The 20,010-nt window shown below is 39.6% G+C and overlaps 2 protein-coding genes across 3 annotated transcripts in view; one reads left to right on the forward strand and one right to left on the reverse strand.

Annotated features, from left to right (window-relative positions):
- LOC145487638 (uncharacterized) overlaps nt 1–17,224 on the reverse strand; it is a 152,607-nt gene extending 135,383 nt beyond the window's left edge. The window contains exons 1-8 of one of the 2 annotated variants that reach the window (XM_081466455.1): nt 16,866–17,224; nt 16,644–16,750; nt 10,672–10,728; nt 9,802–10,182; nt 5,306–6,607; nt 4,658–4,780; nt 3,754–3,945; nt 591–713 (exon numbers count right to left, since the gene is read on the reverse strand). In XM_081466455.1, the coding sequence (XP_081322581.1) occupies nt 591–713; nt 3,754–3,945; nt 4,658–4,780; nt 5,306–6,607; nt 9,802–10,182; nt 10,672–10,728; nt 16,644–16,704 (2,239 nt within the window). In that variant the 5' untranslated portion in view covers nt 16,705–16,750; nt 16,866–17,224. The remainder of the gene's footprint in view (nt 1–590; nt 714–3,753; nt 3,946–4,657; nt 4,781–5,305; nt 6,608–9,801; nt 10,183–10,671; nt 10,729–16,643; nt 16,751–16,865) is intronic. The other variant, XM_081466454.1, reaches the window with a different exon arrangement.
- Nucleotides 1–20,010, forward strand: part of LOC145487654 (neuromedin-U receptor 2-like) — a 128,326-nt gene that overhangs the window by 69,794 nt on the left and 38,522 nt on the right. The gene's annotated exons all lie outside the window — the stretch shown is intronic.

Raw genomic sequence — 20,010 nt, forward strand, 5'->3', positions numbered from 1 at the left:
AGCCTTCGTTCGATCGTTTGGGAGCCTACCTATTTGGCGAGATTGTATTTCGAATTTGGCGATAAACCTGAATATTAGTTTTCAAAGTTTTAATTTGAAAAGGTTAACGCTCCACCAAATTGAGAAGATTTAAGAAAATAACTAAGGACCGGTCAACAGTTAACTGCTTTAACTCGGAAACATTTCCATTGAGATGATGGTTTTGTAGCTGAATGAAATGGAAAGGTGGATAGAAAAGAAAGAAGGAGAGACAAGAAGGAAGAAATGGAGCTTAGATCACTGTTTTCATGACGAAAGTCAAATACCATGAGTCGATAATTGGCAATTCGTTTACTAGTACCCTGGTCCCAAAGGTTATATTTCCTTCCTAACTCAAGTAAATTTGAGTCGCGAAGAAGCAAAATGAAGTCCCAACTCGTGGCTCAAAATTGTACTTCGTTTAGAAGATAAAAACAACATCTTAGACCTGGGTATCTAGAAGACGAGGACCCAGAACAATGTTTTATGGAGGAGGTAACACAAGTTTGACGTTTCATGCTCAAGGGAGTAACGATGTTGCATCATGCTGCCGTGGTCCAGTATTTGTATACCTCGGCAAATCTTTCCATTTCCAAAGTATCCTCCATTACAGGCACATGAAAATGAACCCACTGTGTTGAGGCACGCTGCGTTGATGTCGCACGCTGGTGATTCACTTGAACACTCGTTCAAATCTGAGGAAAACAAGAAAACAAAGGCTAATTTTCACAAATATTTCCTATAAAAGACTTTTCCTCATCCGAGCCGTGCCAAACTTTTACCCTGGTTCAGAGCACGGGTGAAATTTTGGCTCAGCACGGATGGCGCATAGGTCGTTTTACGCAATAAAGGTTCATCCGCGCTGAGACATTGTTTTAGGTACGCGTATCAGTTATATTGGAAATGAGTCAAAAGTTTCTGTCGTATAAATAGGCCTTAAAAAATAATTATTTACCAACACATGAATGCTCAAAAACTGATACATAGCGGGTCTAAAAACCTAAAAATACCGAGTATGGAATAAGCAAGCCGATTTTTCGCGTCAACCACAAAAGGGTGTGAGCATTCTTCGCTATCCTTTAGCTTGTTATCTTTATAATTAACTCATTTACTGTCAAACCACTCCCGATTCGGGTAACCACAAAGGTAGGGCTCACGAGAATGGATCCAAAATAGACCTTTTGAACCTTTTCACCAAGTTTAATCAAAACCCGTTAAGTCATCATGCTTGATTAATTCGTGGAAACGACACAAACACTTGTAAACACGAAAACAATTTCTAAAACCTGGGAACACAAAGTACATAACTTAGTTGAACGTGTTGTGAACGCAAAGATTGCAAATCTCAAAAGATATGCATGGATTTTGATGTAAATAATCGGAAACTAAAACTTCCTGACGGCAATTTATTTTACACAGAAAAAAAAATGAAAATATTTGACCTTTGAATATCACTCAAGAGATTGATCCACCCCCTCCAGGAGGTCCAATTGTGTTGACAGCACTTCACCTTTTGTAATGTTACATGTATTTGTCACACAAAATGTAAATTTCTGTAAATATCACGCTATCAAGAACCTTTTTCCATGCAATCCCCTTTCTTCACTCATATTCAACGTTTTGCTTTCGTAAAATTGTTTTCCATAAAGATTTGAATAAATGTCAGAAGGCAATTTCACAATTAGAAAAGTTTGAAAAGGATAATCCCTGCAGTTATGATCTGGATCATGCTAAAAGGGTGAGCCGAATCAGGGTGATCATCTCTTGGATCATTTGTAATAACTGACAGAAAAAACAAGCAAAGATTCGTGCTATATAAAGATCATGAACTATTTTGAACGAACGAAATGGACCTCAGCCAAATCAGCTCAACATAAAATGTGACCTGCTTTATTACAACCAATTTGTCTACATAAGAGGTGCTTATCATGATGCAACGAAGCCAGAAAATTGCAGTATCAGCCTTTAATCTGAAACTTCTTTTGGTTAGTATAAAATGTATGATAAGTACAGCTGGACATCCATTTACCTTCTTTTTGGCTTAATTTTGGAAGTACCTACAGCGTCGCAATTTGACCCTCTGCTATTTTAAAATTGTGGCGTTGATGGCACGAGATGAGGATATCTTCTTTGTCTAGCAGTGGCAATATCGTTAATGATCTCAGTTTCAGCTTTCATATGGCTGTTGTCGATTATAAAACGATTGTCAACATCAAGTACCACCTATGCATTGCTATGCTACAAGCAATCTACCTTTTAGCTCTCAACACCTGGTGCGAGAAACGATACTTGCTCCCGCACCGATGACAAAATGCTCGCATATGGAAACTCTAGACCAGATGGGAGACAGAAAAAAACCTGTTTCATGTTCAGGATAACGGTTTAAAGGTGTCAAAAGTGAGTTTACTTTTCCTCTCTTTTAATAAGTCTGAAAGTGAGGAACAGGCCAACTAAATGAAGGACTGTGAAACAAAGCTGCGTTGCTGCGAGTTTCCAATGCGAATGTGCGCGGGCTTCGCTTCTTGCTCCACGATTCATTTCATCGTCACCAAATTAAAATCTACCATTCTCTCTGATCTGCATTTGCCTGTTGGTCTTTAGTTTTCAATTCCATGTATTTTATTCGCGCTATGCATGTAAGTTATTCTACGTAACACCTATTGTATAAAACTTGTATATTAACTTGTATATTCAAATTCACTCCAGTTGTAAGTGACGATGACAGAGGTTACTGTCGAAACATGTATTTAAAACTGAAAAGGGTTGTCCTTTTTTTTGAAATTTACTGTTGTGAAAATTAAACAAACTTTATTTTACCGAACTATTTTCTCACTATGGTGTTGAGTTTCTACTGGTCAGTAACATTAAGTCCACTAGAGGCACATAAAATAAAGCTCCCCTGTGAAAATATTTTCGGTGCTATATAACGAAGAGAAGTTGATAAGGTGGACATATGTCGCCACTTTTCAGAAACGGTTCCAGAGACTTAACCTTACCTTTGCAAACTTGACCACTTCCGGCTAATCCATTATTGCACTTACAGTAAAAGCCACCAAGGACATATTGAAACTAGGAGCATTCGTATGGCGAAAATACCCAAACAAAGATATAAACCATAACTAGCTACCTTAGTTATGTGGTGACTCTTCGCCGAAACAGTGTTCTCTTCTAACTACCTGTAATTATACATCTTACATTGTCATTTGGGAAGCACTATTAACTGACAAATTGCACGGTAAAAAATTTTTAATTATTCCTTAAAGCACTGCACTGCAAAGGTTATGCGCGCAAGTGACCTGAACTTAAAAAATCCAACTTTCCGTTCGCTGGCTCGTTTGTCTGAGCTTCTTCCGTACGTTCATGCACCAATGCTATGCACCATTGGTGTTGGGCAGACAAAGTTTAGGCAATTTACCTTGGTCAAGAAATATGGATTATTGATCAAGCGGGAGGTCCATAAACAAGCAGAAAAAGAACAAGGCCAATATCTAGCCATTTTGACCGAACAATCTTGGTTAATAAAGGATTTACCAAATTTCAGTTCTTGCGGGACACAGCGGGAAATCCCTAGCGGGCAAGATAGCGGCATCTTGCCCGCTCACGCAGCTACCCATATAATAAGGGAGAATACCACACTCCTGTCTCTGCTAAGAAGATTAATTATCGCGTGGCAAAAATTTAACCAATGATCGATTAACAGTCTTAAACAAAATATCAAGAAACGAAATAGCATACCAACACAAACTCGGCCGTCTCCTTCAAATCCAAGGTTGCAGATACAGTCATACGACCCCTTCAGAGGCACACATGTGGCATTTGAAGAGCAGTCATGTGACCCGGTGAAACACTGATCTATCACTTGAGCAGCAACATCGTTTGGCCCCTCAGCAATTTCAACAGCTTTTTGTGTACTAGTTTCTTTTGCCCCTGCAGAATAATCGTGGTGATGGTGTTAGATTCATTTTCAGTAACTATTGTTTGCTTATTTGACGATCTTCAGTTAAAAAAAAAAGAAGACAGAGCTGACTGTTTCAGGTCGTTTACACTCTGTCCCAGTGGTCTTCAATCTGCTGCCCTGATTGTTTAGTAAGATTAGAAACAACGACAGAGATTGCATTACGAAAACAAAATTTTAAACACTGGAACAAAATATTTCAACTTACTATAAATCTACTATAGCGTTCTAACACGAATTCCTTTTTCTGATTGGTTACGCCACTCACTATCTATTCTGTTGTAGATAGTGCGGAGCCCAGTAATGTGTTAACAAATTGGCGGCCGCTTCTTTGAGTTTTCGAAGTGTCTGCGAAGAGGACTGAGATAAAGTTTTGAACGACTAGTAGATTTATACTAAAACAGTTAGATTAGTCGCTCTAGAAATCTCGAGCTCGTTACCTAATTGTTAAATTTAACTCTTATCCCTGCAATATATGTTCAAAATGTATGCCGCTTTGTTGAGTCTTACCTCTGAATGACCCAGCACTTATTTATGTCAATAAATGGGAAAACCAAGAAGTAACCAAGAAATTGTATCAGTCAGATCCTCCTTGCATTCTTACATTTCACTTAACTATGCAGCATTGCACCTTGTGCTTTTCCTAGAGTGCTGATGTTGTATGAGGTATGATGAAATTTGTACCTTCACAGTGTTTTCCGTTTCCAACAAATCCCTCCTTACATTGACAGTAGTAGCTCCCCGGTACATTGTGGCAAGTCGCGTTTGCATGGCAATCGTTGAAGCCATTCCCGCATTCACTGATGTCTAAAACAGGAAATAAAGAAAAAACAATCACCCTTTAAAATGTGATTACTTTACAGAACGATAAAATAATTCTTAAATACAACAAAGTGACGTGGTTCATATAGATTCTGGGCCTAATTCGGGGAACCCGGAAGGATCATCAGGCCCCGACAATTAACTCAAATTATCATGCTTGTGGTATAAATGTTGCTGTTTACAGTGCATGGTTCCGTACGGGCGAAGTAAGGCGGTTGTTATTTACCTACGTGAAGAGTTTCTTAAGTGCTAAAATAACAGTTAAAACCCAATTCAGAGCTTTCGTTATGTCCAACGCAACCAAGGACTCAATTTAACGCATGTGCTGTAAAATAATATATTGTTTTCTATGCCTTTTTGCATTTTCCTGGGACAGAACAGGTCAAAGCGATTTAAAGACAGTTCTGTGGGCAAGAGTCGCTCTACGTTAAAAAAAAAACATAGAGGCTTATTCCAACGTATACGTGGGTACGGGAAAATTAAAAAAAGTAACAAAACAAATAATCATACCTGCACATATTCTTCCATCCCCTTCAAACCCTTGGTTACACTCGCAGTCATAGGACTCATCCAGCGGTATACATCTACCATTAGAGGAGCAATCATGCGTGCCAGTTCTGCACTTATCTCCCTCTTGAGCACCAACCTCACTTGGTCTCTCAGTCAATAATTCCGACCGAGTAGCCTCAATGACGGGTTCTGTCTTAAAAGCAGCAGTGGGAGAAGGCTTTGTCGAACCAGTAGGGAAGACAGGAGGCCGTACAACTGTTTCGTATTGTTTCGTCTGGACAGTAGACGGTTTTGTCTGGACAACTCTTGTGGAAACATCCGGTAATGTTGCTGTGACAACAATAGGTGATGTCTCATGCTTTCCTGGTGTTATAGAAACTTGGATAGAAATTGTGTCTGGTTCTTTTGATGTTGTAATAGGCATCCTCGTTTCCTCTGATGAGGTAGAAGAAGCGTCGGAAACTGGTAACCCTGCCTCGTACACAGTTGTGGGAACAAATGTTGACGGCGTCTCGGGTTCCGTCGATGTTGTAGAAACATCCATAAACGGTAGCTCTGTTTCGTATATAGTTGCCGGATTAGGTAGAGATACTTCCTCTAGTTTTTGAGACGTTGTAGAGGAAGCGTCGGAAGGTACTGACGTAGCCTCGTGTGCAGTTGTAGTGAGAAATGTTGATAGCACCTCGGGCTCGTCTGATGTCGTAGAAATATCCATGAATGGTAGTTCTGTTTCGTGTATAGTTGCGGGAAAAGATGTCGATACTTCCTCTAGTTTGTGCAATGGTGTAGAAGAAGCGTCAGAAGGTGGTATCCCGATCTCGTATGCAGTTGTTGGAACAAATGTTGATCGTGTTTGCGGCTCGTCCGATGTCGTAGAAACAGCGGTAGAAACAATCGCGGGTGCTTTCTCAATAGCTCCATTAGAAACATCAGGTGACGTTACTGGAACAACAGCAGGTGACATCTCATGCTTTCCGGATGCTGAAGAAACCTCAATTGAAATTCTATCCGGTTCTCTTAATGTTGTAGATACATCCGTAATTGGCATCCACGTTTCCTCTGCTGTAGCAGAGACTTCCGTAGATGGTATCTCTCTTTCTTGTGATTTTGCAGAAACGTCTGTAGATGACGTTGTCTCGGTTTTTGTTGATGCTGTAGAAACATCCGTAGATATTTCTTCTGGATTGTCTTTGATGTCCTCATCTGCAGGTCCCCTCGTGCTCTCAATCACAACCGATGTTTCAGTACTCTCCATCATTTCCGCCGCCAAGACTTCCATGAGACTCCAACCTGTTACATTTTCTATTTCGAAAGCAATTGCATCGTAGTACATACTTTTCAAAGACAAAACGAGGACTTAACTTCCAGGAACAAGTTTGCTCACATCGCAGTGCGTCTTAGACTAAGAGGAAGTGATGATTAATAGTAAGTAAGATCAGAGTAAGAAATAAAAGAGCAAAGAGAAGAAGAGAAGTGTGAATACATGGCATTAGTACGGGTTAAGTATGCAGGTACGAGTTACTGTTGACCGGTCCTCCTTAAATGGAACAAAGCGGACTTTGAAGCCGACTCTCCAGAAACATTTGGCAGGTGCCTTCACACAAAGTTGAGCAGTTGGACGCATGACGGAATGTGGCGAAGAATGTGTAGAATATATTACTTGTTGCCAGGACGAGTCGGTTTCGTACATGTGCACCACGTGTGGCGGTTGTAAATCTATTGCCAACTATCCGAATACTCTGCGTGTGGTTACACTTTTGCATTACATGAAACTAGTCTCGATTCGACTGGACATTTCTTAGGTTGGAAATATTTTTTCTCAAGGCCTGAAATATGATTCAAAATGGAAAAATTGAAATAATGTGGAGTAGTCAAATTTATTATTGTCTTGTCTTGTAGTTGTGGGTTAACTGTATAGCGGATATTTTTATTTAATATTGTTATTTCTTTTTCCTCGACATGCCATCATTTCGTACCCGGGGACACTTTACCGAACAGGGCTTACTCATACGGGCCCGGCGAATACAGCTCAATTGCTCCTTCGGTCTTTCCCGATGACAACCCATAGCAGATATATGAACAGAAGTGTTTTATTAGAAATAGAATCCATCAAGCAATACATCCGGTTCCATTTCCCGATATATATGTCACTCTCGCGACAGACATACAGTCGAACCTGTAGCCTGCAAACAGGCTCCCGGCGAGGACAGAAAAACATTTCGGCGAGTACGAAACAGAAGAATTCGGAAAGCGAAGCGATCGGGGCAGGGGCCCGGCGAGGACGGAAAAAAATTTCGGCGAGCGCGACGGGCTCACTGGGAGCCTGTTCGCAGGCTATCGAACCTGCCGTAAGCGACCAACCAAAATGTCGAGCCTAGATGTTCGCTAACGAGAGTTTAGACTAGACTGAGTCAAAATTTTTGCCTCATTAGCACATGGTAACTGCAGAGGGATACCACATGTTTGAAATGTTTTATTCACGTGAAAAGTCAATTTCGAGAAAAAAAATCCGGTACTTAGCCAGGAATGCGATAAATGTTACAACACCTTCTTATCCAAATAACGCTCTACTCTTTATCTAGTGGTCATTGACGGAATGTTAAAACAGAAGAAAATTTCAAACTGTTCTGAAAGTGGTCGCGGTCACTTACGAGAGGTGGTTGCTTAATAGAGGTTCCATATATAGTGATTTGACTTGCACACTTTTAGTATTTTGGAAAACTGGTCGCTTACGAGAGGTGGTCGTAACCGTAGGCTCGACTGTATCGGCAAATGACGTCACAATTCCCGCTTCATTTTCGTTGTTCGGAATAATGACGGCCGCTAGTATCAGCGACGACGAAGTGATTGTGTTTTCTGAATAGAGAAAACCGAAGAAAACGAAAAACGATGCAGAAAGGTTTTCAGGAAATTTATCGAAACGTAACAAGAAACAGAAATAGAGGATATTATGCCAGCGGAAAGGCAAGCAATCATCAAATGTTTCGTGCTCTGTTTCCAAGAAGAATAACAAGCCCTCATCCATCTCATTCTTTTTGAAAGAATCGACTGCCAGCTGCAAAAAATGTAATTATGAATTCCATGTAATGTTCAGCACTTACAGGAGCTCAGTCACGGTTTGTGCATATTGAAAAGCTTAGCCTCAATTTTTCAGATTCGTCGTTTGCAATCCGTGTCAATCTTCTCCATCCTTGGCCATCCTTGTTCCCTTATGGTTTATCATTATGTCTTTGGTGTTTTCCTGTCTTATTAAACTGTTATTTTCAGGTTTCTTACCATTACAAGGTAATTTTGCATGTGGCCAAAATATCTCAAAATACCGTGACTGAGCCCCTTTAAAACTACTTTAGATTTATTTTGCTTGATTGCACCGGCTATATTGCTGATTGAGCCACTATTTGTAAATACCGGTATTTGCAAACATGTATCTCCATGATGTGCCATATGGTCCATACAATAAAAACATCATTACACGTGAGGTCGAAAATATGAAACTGATGTTCTTGTAGCCTGAACAATATCTCACGAGTGGGCCCGGGGAGTGATCACAGCGCACGGGGTGAGATATTTTTCTTCCCACTCGAACATAAAACTCATATCTTCTCACGACTGCGTAATATCCTCTCCAAATTATTTTTTCGATACCACGACAATGTACTTGGAGAATGTAATAACTGTCTGAAGGCAGCTTTCCTGGGAGAAATATTTGACTTGGTCTCTGCGCGATATAGTTGCCTATTTGCATCGCGTGACAGCGCGAACTGGACGACTACAAACTGATCGATTGTTCTTGAAGGAGAGGAATAGAACGAGAAAGACCTCTATCTCTTAAAATCTCATACAACCTCAATTAATATGTATTCGAAATGAGTTTGCCGGGTACTTCTGTTAGGAAGTCGAAACAATGTTGGGCAATAAAAGCAATTGCCAAATTCTATTACACCAGTCAAAAGTACCATTAAAAATCCTTTAAATAGTGACGCTGTCACTGCGCCGACGTCAGTTGTGAACATGGTCATTCGACTGTTAAGTTACAGTTTGAAGAAAAGATAAAGATAGTCCCTTGATGACAAACGCTCGAGACCTCAACTTTCAATTTTCGTGCTATGGCAACAAAAACTTAGCATGTTCAACTAAGCATTTTAGTAATCACTGGTCACGGTGTAGATGAATGACTTTTCTATCTGTTAGCTAGAGACCAACATCGGTTTAGTAATATGTGCTAATGATTTAAACTTGTTCAGTAGCAAGGTTCGAACACAGAAATGTATTTTCAGTACATTGTCGAAATGCCTATATAGATAGTTGCCGGACATGACTAAAAAGCAGTTAAGTCAGTAGAATATAAAATGGGAATTTGGACAAGAATAGTCGATATGTGAAAGCAATCAGATAGAGATCATCTTTTCGCGCGCAAGCATACCAATGGATGAATACATCACCTGTTGTGATTGACGTCTGAATTACTTTGGTATTGAATATAATAGTCTTCTTACCTCTTTCGCAAATAAACGCTTGTCGATCGTCACAGTTCCTCACTTCCCATGAATAAAAAATGTCTTCAGGAAGCAGACTTACGCAATCTCGACCAACAACAGAGGCATCCTTAGGCTCGAATCGGCCCCAGTTTGTAAAGTCAGATTTACTGCCGTCACTCCACACAAACTCGCCTTCACTTCGGCGAAGACCTATCCAGACACGAGATTCTGGTCTGCCCACTTCTACTGCTATGAATTCATTTTCATCCACACTCTTGGACAGAGCCAAGTGCGAATCCATTTCCTGGCAGGTTTCATTAGCTTCCTGCCACGTTTTACCGAGGACATAAGGCAAGTAACACGATCCACTGTACCCTATCCAACCCTGTGGACATGATCCTGATGAACAGACAACGACAGCGCAATTAGCGAGACGGATTTAGTGGTAAGGCCGTTGTACAAGTAATCGCGAAATGTCCTGGATCATCAGGGTCAGAGGTCTTGAACCTGTTGACCAGTCCACCTTTAGCCCAGCTGTCAAAAGGTCTACATCAATGCCCCCACCCCCAAGCCCCCATCACCCCCAATGTCCACCACCTCCAGTACAATATCTCTCTAACCTCGAGACGGTAAGTATCATTGTTTTAGACCACTTTGCCACTGGCTAGTATTTTGCTTTAAGTCTAAAGGTCTTTTGGCTGAATGGATCATTTGAATTACATAGTCATTTGTAAAAAGTAAGTTCTTTTTTTCCAATTCACCGGCAGCTACTTATACACCTGGTGGAGAGGGGCACCGTAAAGGAAAGACCTCTGGTTTACCCTTTAAAATGATAAAGTAAATGTCGTCTAAAACATCCCGCAGACTGCAAGACAGAAATATTAAAACCTGGGATAGCGAATTCCTCTTCAATCTGCCTGGCTTTTCTCGGGACTGTTCCCTGCCCTGTAAAAAAGGAAAGAAAGATGACGACAACTAAATAATGGTCAAGTATTTTGAACGAGGGTCTTTGGGATCAAGCAAGAGAAACGGTTTCCCATGCATGCATTAGGATATCCCTGGATGCCAAGCCTGACCTTATCTCAGTGAGAGAATTCAAAACACAATACTGGTAAGAGGTCGAATGGAAACATCTAAAATGATTTAATTTATGCATAGACTTGTTCACAGAAAATGTTGTTGAACGTGCTTGCGTAAGGCCGAATGCATAACGTGTTGCAGTTACCGTCTGCACTTTTTTCTCAGGGAGGGAGGATAAGATTAACAGAGTGCCACAGATGTTAAAACTTAAAGTGGTTTCACCCAGACATACAGGTTTGATTTATTATCTTTAGCAGTCATTGCACTTTACTTTGAGGTTGCCTTTGATTACCTACAACAAGCAGTCTCATGCATTCCTCTCGAATAAATAAACACAATGTGGTAACTTGTTAAGATGTCGAGCCCAAAATTGCTATTTCCACAACTGGAGGGTCTCGGATTATTGGAAAATATTCGACAATTTACTTGCATCTTCGACAGTTGCATAGACTCTATTCACAAATGACTGTCAATTAAAAATTATTTTGTAAGTATTAAAATTAGCCCAACTAACCTCGTTTTTGAGTTGATAATTCAAAAGAATTTTTACTCTCAAACGAGGTTAGCTGGGTTGATTGAAATGCCTGCAAAACAATTTTAAATTGGCAGTCATTTTTGAATAGGATCTTGGTGCTGCGTTTCAGGTTAAGTTATTTTCATATTCAATACTCTCATGGAATATAGATCTGGACTGATGAGCCCGCGAGAATTGTCTCAGTTTTCGTAAAAAGCTTTTGGGATGTTCACTTACATTCTTTAGTTATGTTCCGTTTATCTTAACAGGACCATATCTTCATAATCTTATCATGTGTGGCTGTATATGCCCGATTAATCCATTAGTTTTAAGAAGTATAATCCCTTTAGAACGAAAATAGGCTGCTAGTCGTGTCTGTCAGTTCGTTTTCTTAGAAGTATCACGGCACGCCTAAGGTATGCTTTATCCTGGATGAAATGACTAACGTGTAGGTAACGACACCCATACAACCTACAACTTTATTACGTCATGTAAACTGATAAAGCAAATGGTTACTGCATGGATGTCCAGGTGATGCATTCTTTGTGCATTTGGTTTTATCATACAGCATCATCGCAATATCATCAAATAACGGTTAATCTTAATAGGACTATGATTAGATTGCAGATTTATGATTAATCCGTCAGTTTATCATAGACATAAAAAAAATAGGTGATAATCCCTTTGTGTAGAGTGAAAACAAGCTGCTAATAAGGCCTGTCAGTTCAAGTCTGTTTCTATAACTGATCACCCACATGTAACACGTAAAACATATCAAGTTGTGCGTTGCTGATCATCATTGGTTTGTCTTGCATGACAGAGCTACAGTGTGAATGCCCAAGTCCTACATATTTACTACTTATATACATATACTTCATTGTATAGACCTGTGGCTGTAAAATTATCGATTAATCCATCAATTTCAAAATGACAGTCTGTCATGTTACGATAAGAGTTCAGATGTTGTACACAGTTAAGGATAGTTAACTAGTTAAGGTTCTTGTTAGGTCTCCGAGTTTCTCAATCCTGTAATTAGGATGGTAGAAGGCTTTTTACTGCAATGTCTACAAAGTGGTGGAGCCTTTAGCAGATGGTTTATACAGTGGAACCTCGATTTAACGAGCCTCTATATAACGAAGTCCTCAGTGTGGCGAACGGTTTTCCTCGCCCCAGTAACAGCAAAATATATGTAAAAGAACCTCGATACCATGAAACCTCGTTATAGCGAACATGTATTGGTAATCCCCCTTCGTTATATCAAGGTTCCTCGGTAACTGTGAAGAAAATTGTGTGGCAAAGAACAACTGACGGCGAAACTAGGGTGTGAAAATTTCTTATCTTATCTGGAGTGACCACAATCTTGACAACTGCAAGATGGAGATATGCGGAGCTTATCTTATCTGCAAGATTTTGAACACCCCACAAAAATGGACCGAGCATTGTCATTAGAAGATAACTGGAGGGCTTAATATTTTTCTAACAAAGGGAGCACCATCTTACCAACGAAAGGGCGTTGGGACGAAAGTTGAAAGACAGGATAAAAACCAGACCCGTGTTCTGTTTTATATCGCTAAATGCTGTTAATTGCTATTTTCATCTCACACACCGATAGCATATTCACCTCTTCGCTCTGTATGGTATACTATCTGTTAAGACCGCACGAACAAATCTACTCGAACATTAAAAACTGCAAATTTAAACACATAGCGGTGTGTCTACTTGTAAAGTTATTTTTTACTCTCCAGGAAAGCAGCAGTTACTCTTTCGCTTCTCAATGCAAAGTTTTATTAATCATATAGCACGCCCCACGAGATGACGATCTCAAAGTGGCCATCTCGCATATCATGATCTATCATGTTCTCATACGTTTTACGCCGATTTCTGTTGTTTCTTTTATTCTGCGTATGAAAGGCCTTTTTTCGTTGAGTTTGCTCCATAAGACTTTTAAGATTATCAACAAAGTCAACATCAAATTTCCCTTTCCAGTAAATATTTATTGTCGACCGCGAGGAGACGGTAAAAGGGACAAATCACCCGCTTTGATCAAAAGCGTCTGACGTCTCGATGTACGAGCAAATTCTGAGGACAATAACATTGAACAATATCAGTGGTAAGAAGAATTGTATATTTTCCAAGCTTGTGACTAGAAGAGGTTAAATCAAGATTTACAAAAGCAACTCCTATTGTAGTTATGTGTGGCCGAGTGCTCTCTAAACTTCAATCATTGTTCCGTTCATCTCTTTCATCAACAAACTCTTGTTCTAATAGGAGCCCCTTAAACGAACCCCTGTTTTTGTGGTTTTGTGTCCATCGTGGTTCTCGGAAACAAGAAAACGAAATTGCGTCCTCGTTCAAGTACGAAGCCCATAACTGCTATTTTTTCGTTTTGTCACGCAATCGTGGGAAAAAAAAATATTCAAACTAGACAGGATTGCATGCTAAGGAGCCATCACCTCGAGGCGTGACCCACAGCTTCGTCTGATTATCCTTGATTAGATTAATGTCCTGATAGCACTAATACAGACACGTCTTTGATTAACACGACAACCTTGAAAACATGTAATGCTTTAGCAGGAAATCCAGGAGGTTGTCAAAAAATTGAAAAGCTTATGTTCTTCGCTATTTGCTTTCTGTTGTTTTTATTGTAAACTCCAGTGGGGTAAAGCTTTCAACTCTTGCATTAGAGTTGTTTTGACAAATATTCGTTAAAAGCAGCGGAAAACGGCGGATGGGTATTTTATTTACGTACAACAGATTCAAAAACCGCGCAATGCTCGAGAAAAAACCTTCCGGAACAGTAGGGCGGAGATTCCTTAGAGAATTGCTATTCTCGTCCTGCATGGTTTTGTTCCAAATCATGTATGAGTTTCCAGTCCAAAGCATAGAATAGGGTCACGCCAGAATAAAAGCTGATCAGACAAGTACAAAGCGACCCGACACCTAGAAAATGGTTTGACATAAAATAACATAACTGGCTAAATTCCAGCTGTGACATGCAAGAATAAGTTTTTTTCAAGAACCCGTTTTCACTTAGAAACGAAGATAATGCCACGAGAATGATCCCCTTGGCAGGTCAGAGCTTTATAATGTATATCTAGGAAACGAGATAAACAGGGACGCCGTTAATCCCTTGGAATCCCGTGGGTGTGAGAGACTCAACAGCGTGGAGCTGGCAAACATTACATAAACAACTCAAAATATCGTGGCTAGACAAAACTCAAAATCAATGCCATTAAAGCGGCCTTACACAAGGAGCGCTTGTTTTGACGACAGAAATGTGCAAATATCCGCAAAGCTATAAATAAAGACAAAAGGTATTTGCGAATGAAGAAAAACTGTAATGTTACAACGCTACCTTCCAATAAAACAAAAGACAAAAAATCTGTCGTTGGCCTTAAATATGGAAAAAAATGCCACCTTAAAAACATGAAAGTAACGAATCTTGTGTATGCCCTGGTCAAGTTTAAGTACTTAACATCTGAAGATCCGGAAGAAAAGATCTATTTTTTTTTATGGGTTTGAGGTGTAGAAATATTCATTTCTAAACTGTTGAAAACAGCTCTTTCCTTCGCAGCTGGGTGGAAAAATTCCCCGTTGAGTCGGCCGTAATGGTGGACTCGATCGTTTTAAAAATGTCATCGGAAAAAAAAGGTCATTCAGTCCTTCCTCAAGATAAATGTTCATTTAAAACGGGCAAAGCAGTTGACATGATTGAAAAAAAAAAAACACATTGAAGTGGAAATGATGTAACCGATAGAAATTTTCAGACTACTACCTTAAATTTATACTAAACACCTGTATACGATAGTTCTTTATAAAGTGGTATAGTTGAAGGACTTCTTTAGCGTAGTAAATAGTTCACAGCGCCACATCTAGCCTATACAGGATATTTGGAATATAAGATATACAATATATGGAATATATGGACTAGCTATGCAATGTGGAAACCAGGCTTGATAAGTTTTCGAACCTGGTTTCCATATGATCGCGAGTTAGATGGTAACCGGAAATTTCTATTTGAGCGCATGGCCTACAAACATTCCCTTTGTAGAGTAAGAACAATGAGAGAAATAACATTAATACTGTAGATATAATTTGGTTCATGTATGAGAAGCAAGCGACCAACATGAAACAAGGCTAGATCAACAGCGACATCTGCAGATAACATTCAGTTGTGTGACACTCAGCGAGATCGGGACACAGACTGCGCGCGAGGTTTGCGGAACACACGTATAGCTACATATGCAACACACGTGTGCCCTGGCGGCTCGACAGGGAAAAGTAAAATCAACAAACCCCCCAAAGCATGGTCAGTTACATGAGCTCAGCAGCGAACTCCCTTGTGAGCTCGATCATCCTAAACTTCTTCAAAGTGGTGAAATAAGGGAGACAGCTCAACGTTACGATAAACATCATTATAAACGTCATGTGGCGATCTCCGGCGGTCACATTCAAGTCCAGATATTGAAAATATCTACTTCACTTCAATAACTATAAAGCTTAGCTCTCTAGCACTATCAACAACAAATAGAGTTTGCAGATAACAGCAACATCATTTTAACTTACAACAGTAGCTCTACCATCCAAAGAATGGCGAGAATTTTCTTAGCTGATAGCAATCGAGGCGAGGTGATACTTCTCGTGGCTTCGCACATGTTTTAGATGAACTGAAGATAAGTCCATTTTCCACGTAGGTAAGTTTACACGGGAGTAATTTATAACCATAACCTGGGACAATTTCATTATTATCGATAGAGAGGCAACGCACACAAGTAAAACAAAGATAGAGACGCATTTAAATTCAAATAAACCAAAGACTTTTCATCGATGTCTGGTCTTGCGTTATGTCGGCCACGAGAGGTCAAAGGACCAAGGATTGAAGAATATGGCACGGGACGCAAACGGCGAGAAAGAACTAAGAGGTTTTATCTTTTGTAGTAATTTTAGGTATGCTGTAGAGACATCAAACAATTTGCTGCAGTCTCGCTAGGGCGATAGTGAACTTCTGTTGTAAAATGTACACGGAACAGCGTTTAGTAAGGCAATAAACTCGAATAAAAATTTCGCCGTGTAAGCATTCACCGACTTTGCCAAAACCGACATCCCAGAAATTGGAGACTAGCGCGAGTAGATTCAACTGTTCTAGAGAGACATGAAATAGCTATTGACCCATCTGCTGTAAAGTCATCTGTGTAACGAAACCAGCGTCTCGCTAAACAATATACAACTGCGAATCATGGTCCTAACATGTTTAAACTTTTCTTACCTGCTTTCGTGGTAATCAGGAGGGCAAGTCCGAGGAATAGTTGGCAACGAAGATTCGTCATCTCACCGCTCCAGCGAAAGTCTCTCAAGCGATGACTTCTATTGGTCCTTTCGTAGAAAAATTCGTTAAAGAACGAAGCATTAGCGCTTACAGCTTTGAAGACATTAACATTAGAATCGTTCAATGGTTTAGGTTTCAGTCAGAGTTGATGTTTACACTTACTAAGATGTCAATCTCCTCTCGTACGAAGAGCGGCAAGAGGAAATTAACGCACGTTTTATGTTCCAGTTATCTCCCGTGGGTCTTAATAACTCATTAATCCAATCCTATGATCAATATCTAATTTCTCCCATATACAGTACAAGCCGGGTCACGAGAATTAAAGAAGTCATCAACTGGCATCGTGGTGATGATTCTTGACAACACTTACATTCAAGGAAAGTGTGGCAGCGAGTCAATAATAGGGTTTAAAATAACGGGAGTCCATAAAAGCCTTATTCAGCTGCGATAGCGAACGAACTCATTTTCGAGCAAAAATGTCAACACTTCTAATTTCTTTCGGATCGTTTAGCTGCCCTGAAATTAGTGATAAAAAGTTTCATACTTATATTATTTACACCGAACCCTCAAAGATACGCATGTATTTGAGAGAACGCTCGAAACGAAGCTAAACGGATTGCTCGTGTCCAGACTGTTCACCTTGTTTTCGAGATTTGAGTGACGGATTTCAGACGGTGAGAAAACCGCAGGGAGTGTCTGTTTCCGGAAGCTTTGTGCCGTCACTGTAAACATTTGTCAATACCTCTTTGTCGTTAACTGATCAAAAGCTATTGACTTTCAGCATAATTTCAACATAGTTTTAAACACTCGTCAAGGCCCAAAAAGCATGGGAAATGTTAATGTCGGCAGATAAATTTCCACCGAATTACAACCAAAGTTATGGTATACAATATATGCCAAAGAATTTGGTCGGAACTTTGTAATCTGCACTGTACTTGAACACCTTTTCCCGTCTAGACTGTTACATGGCATACGGTATTCACATCTTTAGTCCGTTTTCGACGGAATAATAGGGAACAGTACGGTTACACTCCTTTTTTATGATGAGAATATTTAACAATTATTCCATGAAACCGCGTTGGATATGAAGTGATAAATAACCAACGAGCGCGTAGCGCGAGTTGGTTATGATCACTTCATATCCAACAAGGTCGAATGGAATAATTGTTTTAGTATATTCTTAATCGGGTTTTTGCCGCCGATTTTTATTTCAACAATTTTACAGAGCGGAAAATTTTTAAACTTGGCGCACTGTTTTCCATATAAGGTAAAACTCCGACTAATGGCTCATAGTCGGAGTTTTTGAGCCAATCAGAGAGCTAGAAATGCAATAGTCGGAGCTGAGAATATACTAAATATATATTTTTTTTTTCCTTACTGTGTTTCTTACCGTGGGAATTACACCCAAAGGACCCTCAAATATTTCATGTATTGTTTCATATTTTATATATTCGTATTACACCTTATACTTTCAGTTATCACTTTTTAACTTGATAACGGCGTACCGTAGCGGCGCCGAAACGTTGTTCGCTTTTTTTTAAAATGTGTTTTAAAAATCTTTTAGCGTTTAACTTCTTGATCAATTTATAAGAATATCGAGGCTGAAATTTGCGAAATTTGAGTGAATACATAAGATTTTGAGAAGAATACAGTTTTTTGTGTTGCGAGAAACTGCAAATACAGTCGAACCCTATTAATTAAGAGTCTATTAAGCGACTACCTACAAAAAACGGCCACCCGTAGCCCTTTAGGCGGCCAGTTATCAAAGCCTCGATGAGAGTTTTTCTATTGTTTTTAACTTTATTGAGCGGCCAGCCTTCTTTTAAGCGGCTAATATCCACTTTCCCGAGGATGGCCGTTTATAGAGGTTGAACTGTACAATGCAATTATATGTTTTAACTAAACCGTATAAAATTATTCCTTTCTCTAAACGGCAAAACTGGCCAAAAGCAAGAAGTTGTGTACGTGATATCAGACTTAAATGCCTGCAGGCTGGCTCCACTGAAAATTACTTTAACACCGTACCATCCAGACACCAAATACGGTACATTCGAAAACAGAATGTCATAAGCTAAAATCTAACGCCAAGCCAGTTTATTTCTTTATCGTCGATCATGGTAGAATATATATTCGACCTCAGTCAGTCCTCAACACATCAGTCATATTTGACGTTTGTCATTCCTAGTCTACGTAAGAGAAAATCTACCATACGTACCACGGGTCTCCAATATTTTCATACATTACACTCAGTTTTGTAACACAGCGTAAATTATGTGAGAGTCTTTCTGGTAATTTGACATTCGTTTAAAACAGTTCGAAATATGGGGAAAAAAATTAATAAGAATGACTCTTCTGTGTGCTACTTGTCGTGTCGTTTTGGGAACCTTTTCAAAGCGATTTTCGCAAGTTTTAGTTTCATGTTTTTCTCTCTAGAGAGAAAATGTTCTGGCTTCTAAGGAGCTTGATATAGACCTGTGTTAGTACACATTCCCGCGGAAAATTAAGAAAAAGAATGACAACCCTGAATTTCATTCAGTAAATCCTTTGGGTGAAATTTGTTAGTACTGAGGAATTGATTTTACCCGGGAAGGTACGTAACATCGGAATCCGCACTAGAAACTCGTGTCTCGGTTTAATTTTGCGCCATGTTTCTAGCTAAACTAAAAGGTTCGTTCAAAATTGAACAGACTGACGGAATTTGAAAGCTCAGAGCGCATCTAAAAAGGTCACAGTCTGTGAGAAAATTCAAGGCGTGATCATTTGCGGTCGAGAAAAAAAAAAAAAAAAAAAAAAAAAACGAGGAATTTAACCGATGTCTTGGTCATTTCAAGATCAAATGGTTGGAAACGCACCTAAACTTGCCAAGTCTTATCAAATCAGTTTCTGCTATGAATTAAGAAATGCCCGAGAAAAACTCAAACCTCACAATTCAAGGACATTTAATGACATCTCCTTACTGACTTGTCAGTCACCTTGCTTGCCAAAGAACAAGTGACTCGTAGTTTTTGTTTTCGCTTTCCGCAAAAGAAAAAATAAGGTGGCACCGGAGCCCATGCATGTCAAAGGTTACCCATACATGTACTTAAGATAACTGATTACAAAGCTCATTAAATATAATTGGAGCCGTGCAAGTGAGCGTTATCAGCCGAAGGCTTCGGCAGAAAAGGCTTGTCAATACATTGGTATCACAAACACCCATTCTCACTATGGCTACCTATCTTTGAAATTTCTGTTGTTTTTGCTGTTGTTGTTGTTTTTTGTTTTTTTCTGGCCGTCTGACTGCTTTGATGGACTTTTTGGGATTTTA

This window comes from Orbicella franksi, chromosome 5 (genome assembly GCF_964199315.1).
Source record: "Orbicella franksi chromosome 5, jaOrbFran1.1, whole genome shotgun sequence".
In the NCBI taxonomy this organism is placed as follows: domain Eukaryota; kingdom Metazoa; phylum Cnidaria; class Anthozoa; order Scleractinia; family Merulinidae; genus Orbicella; species Orbicella franksi.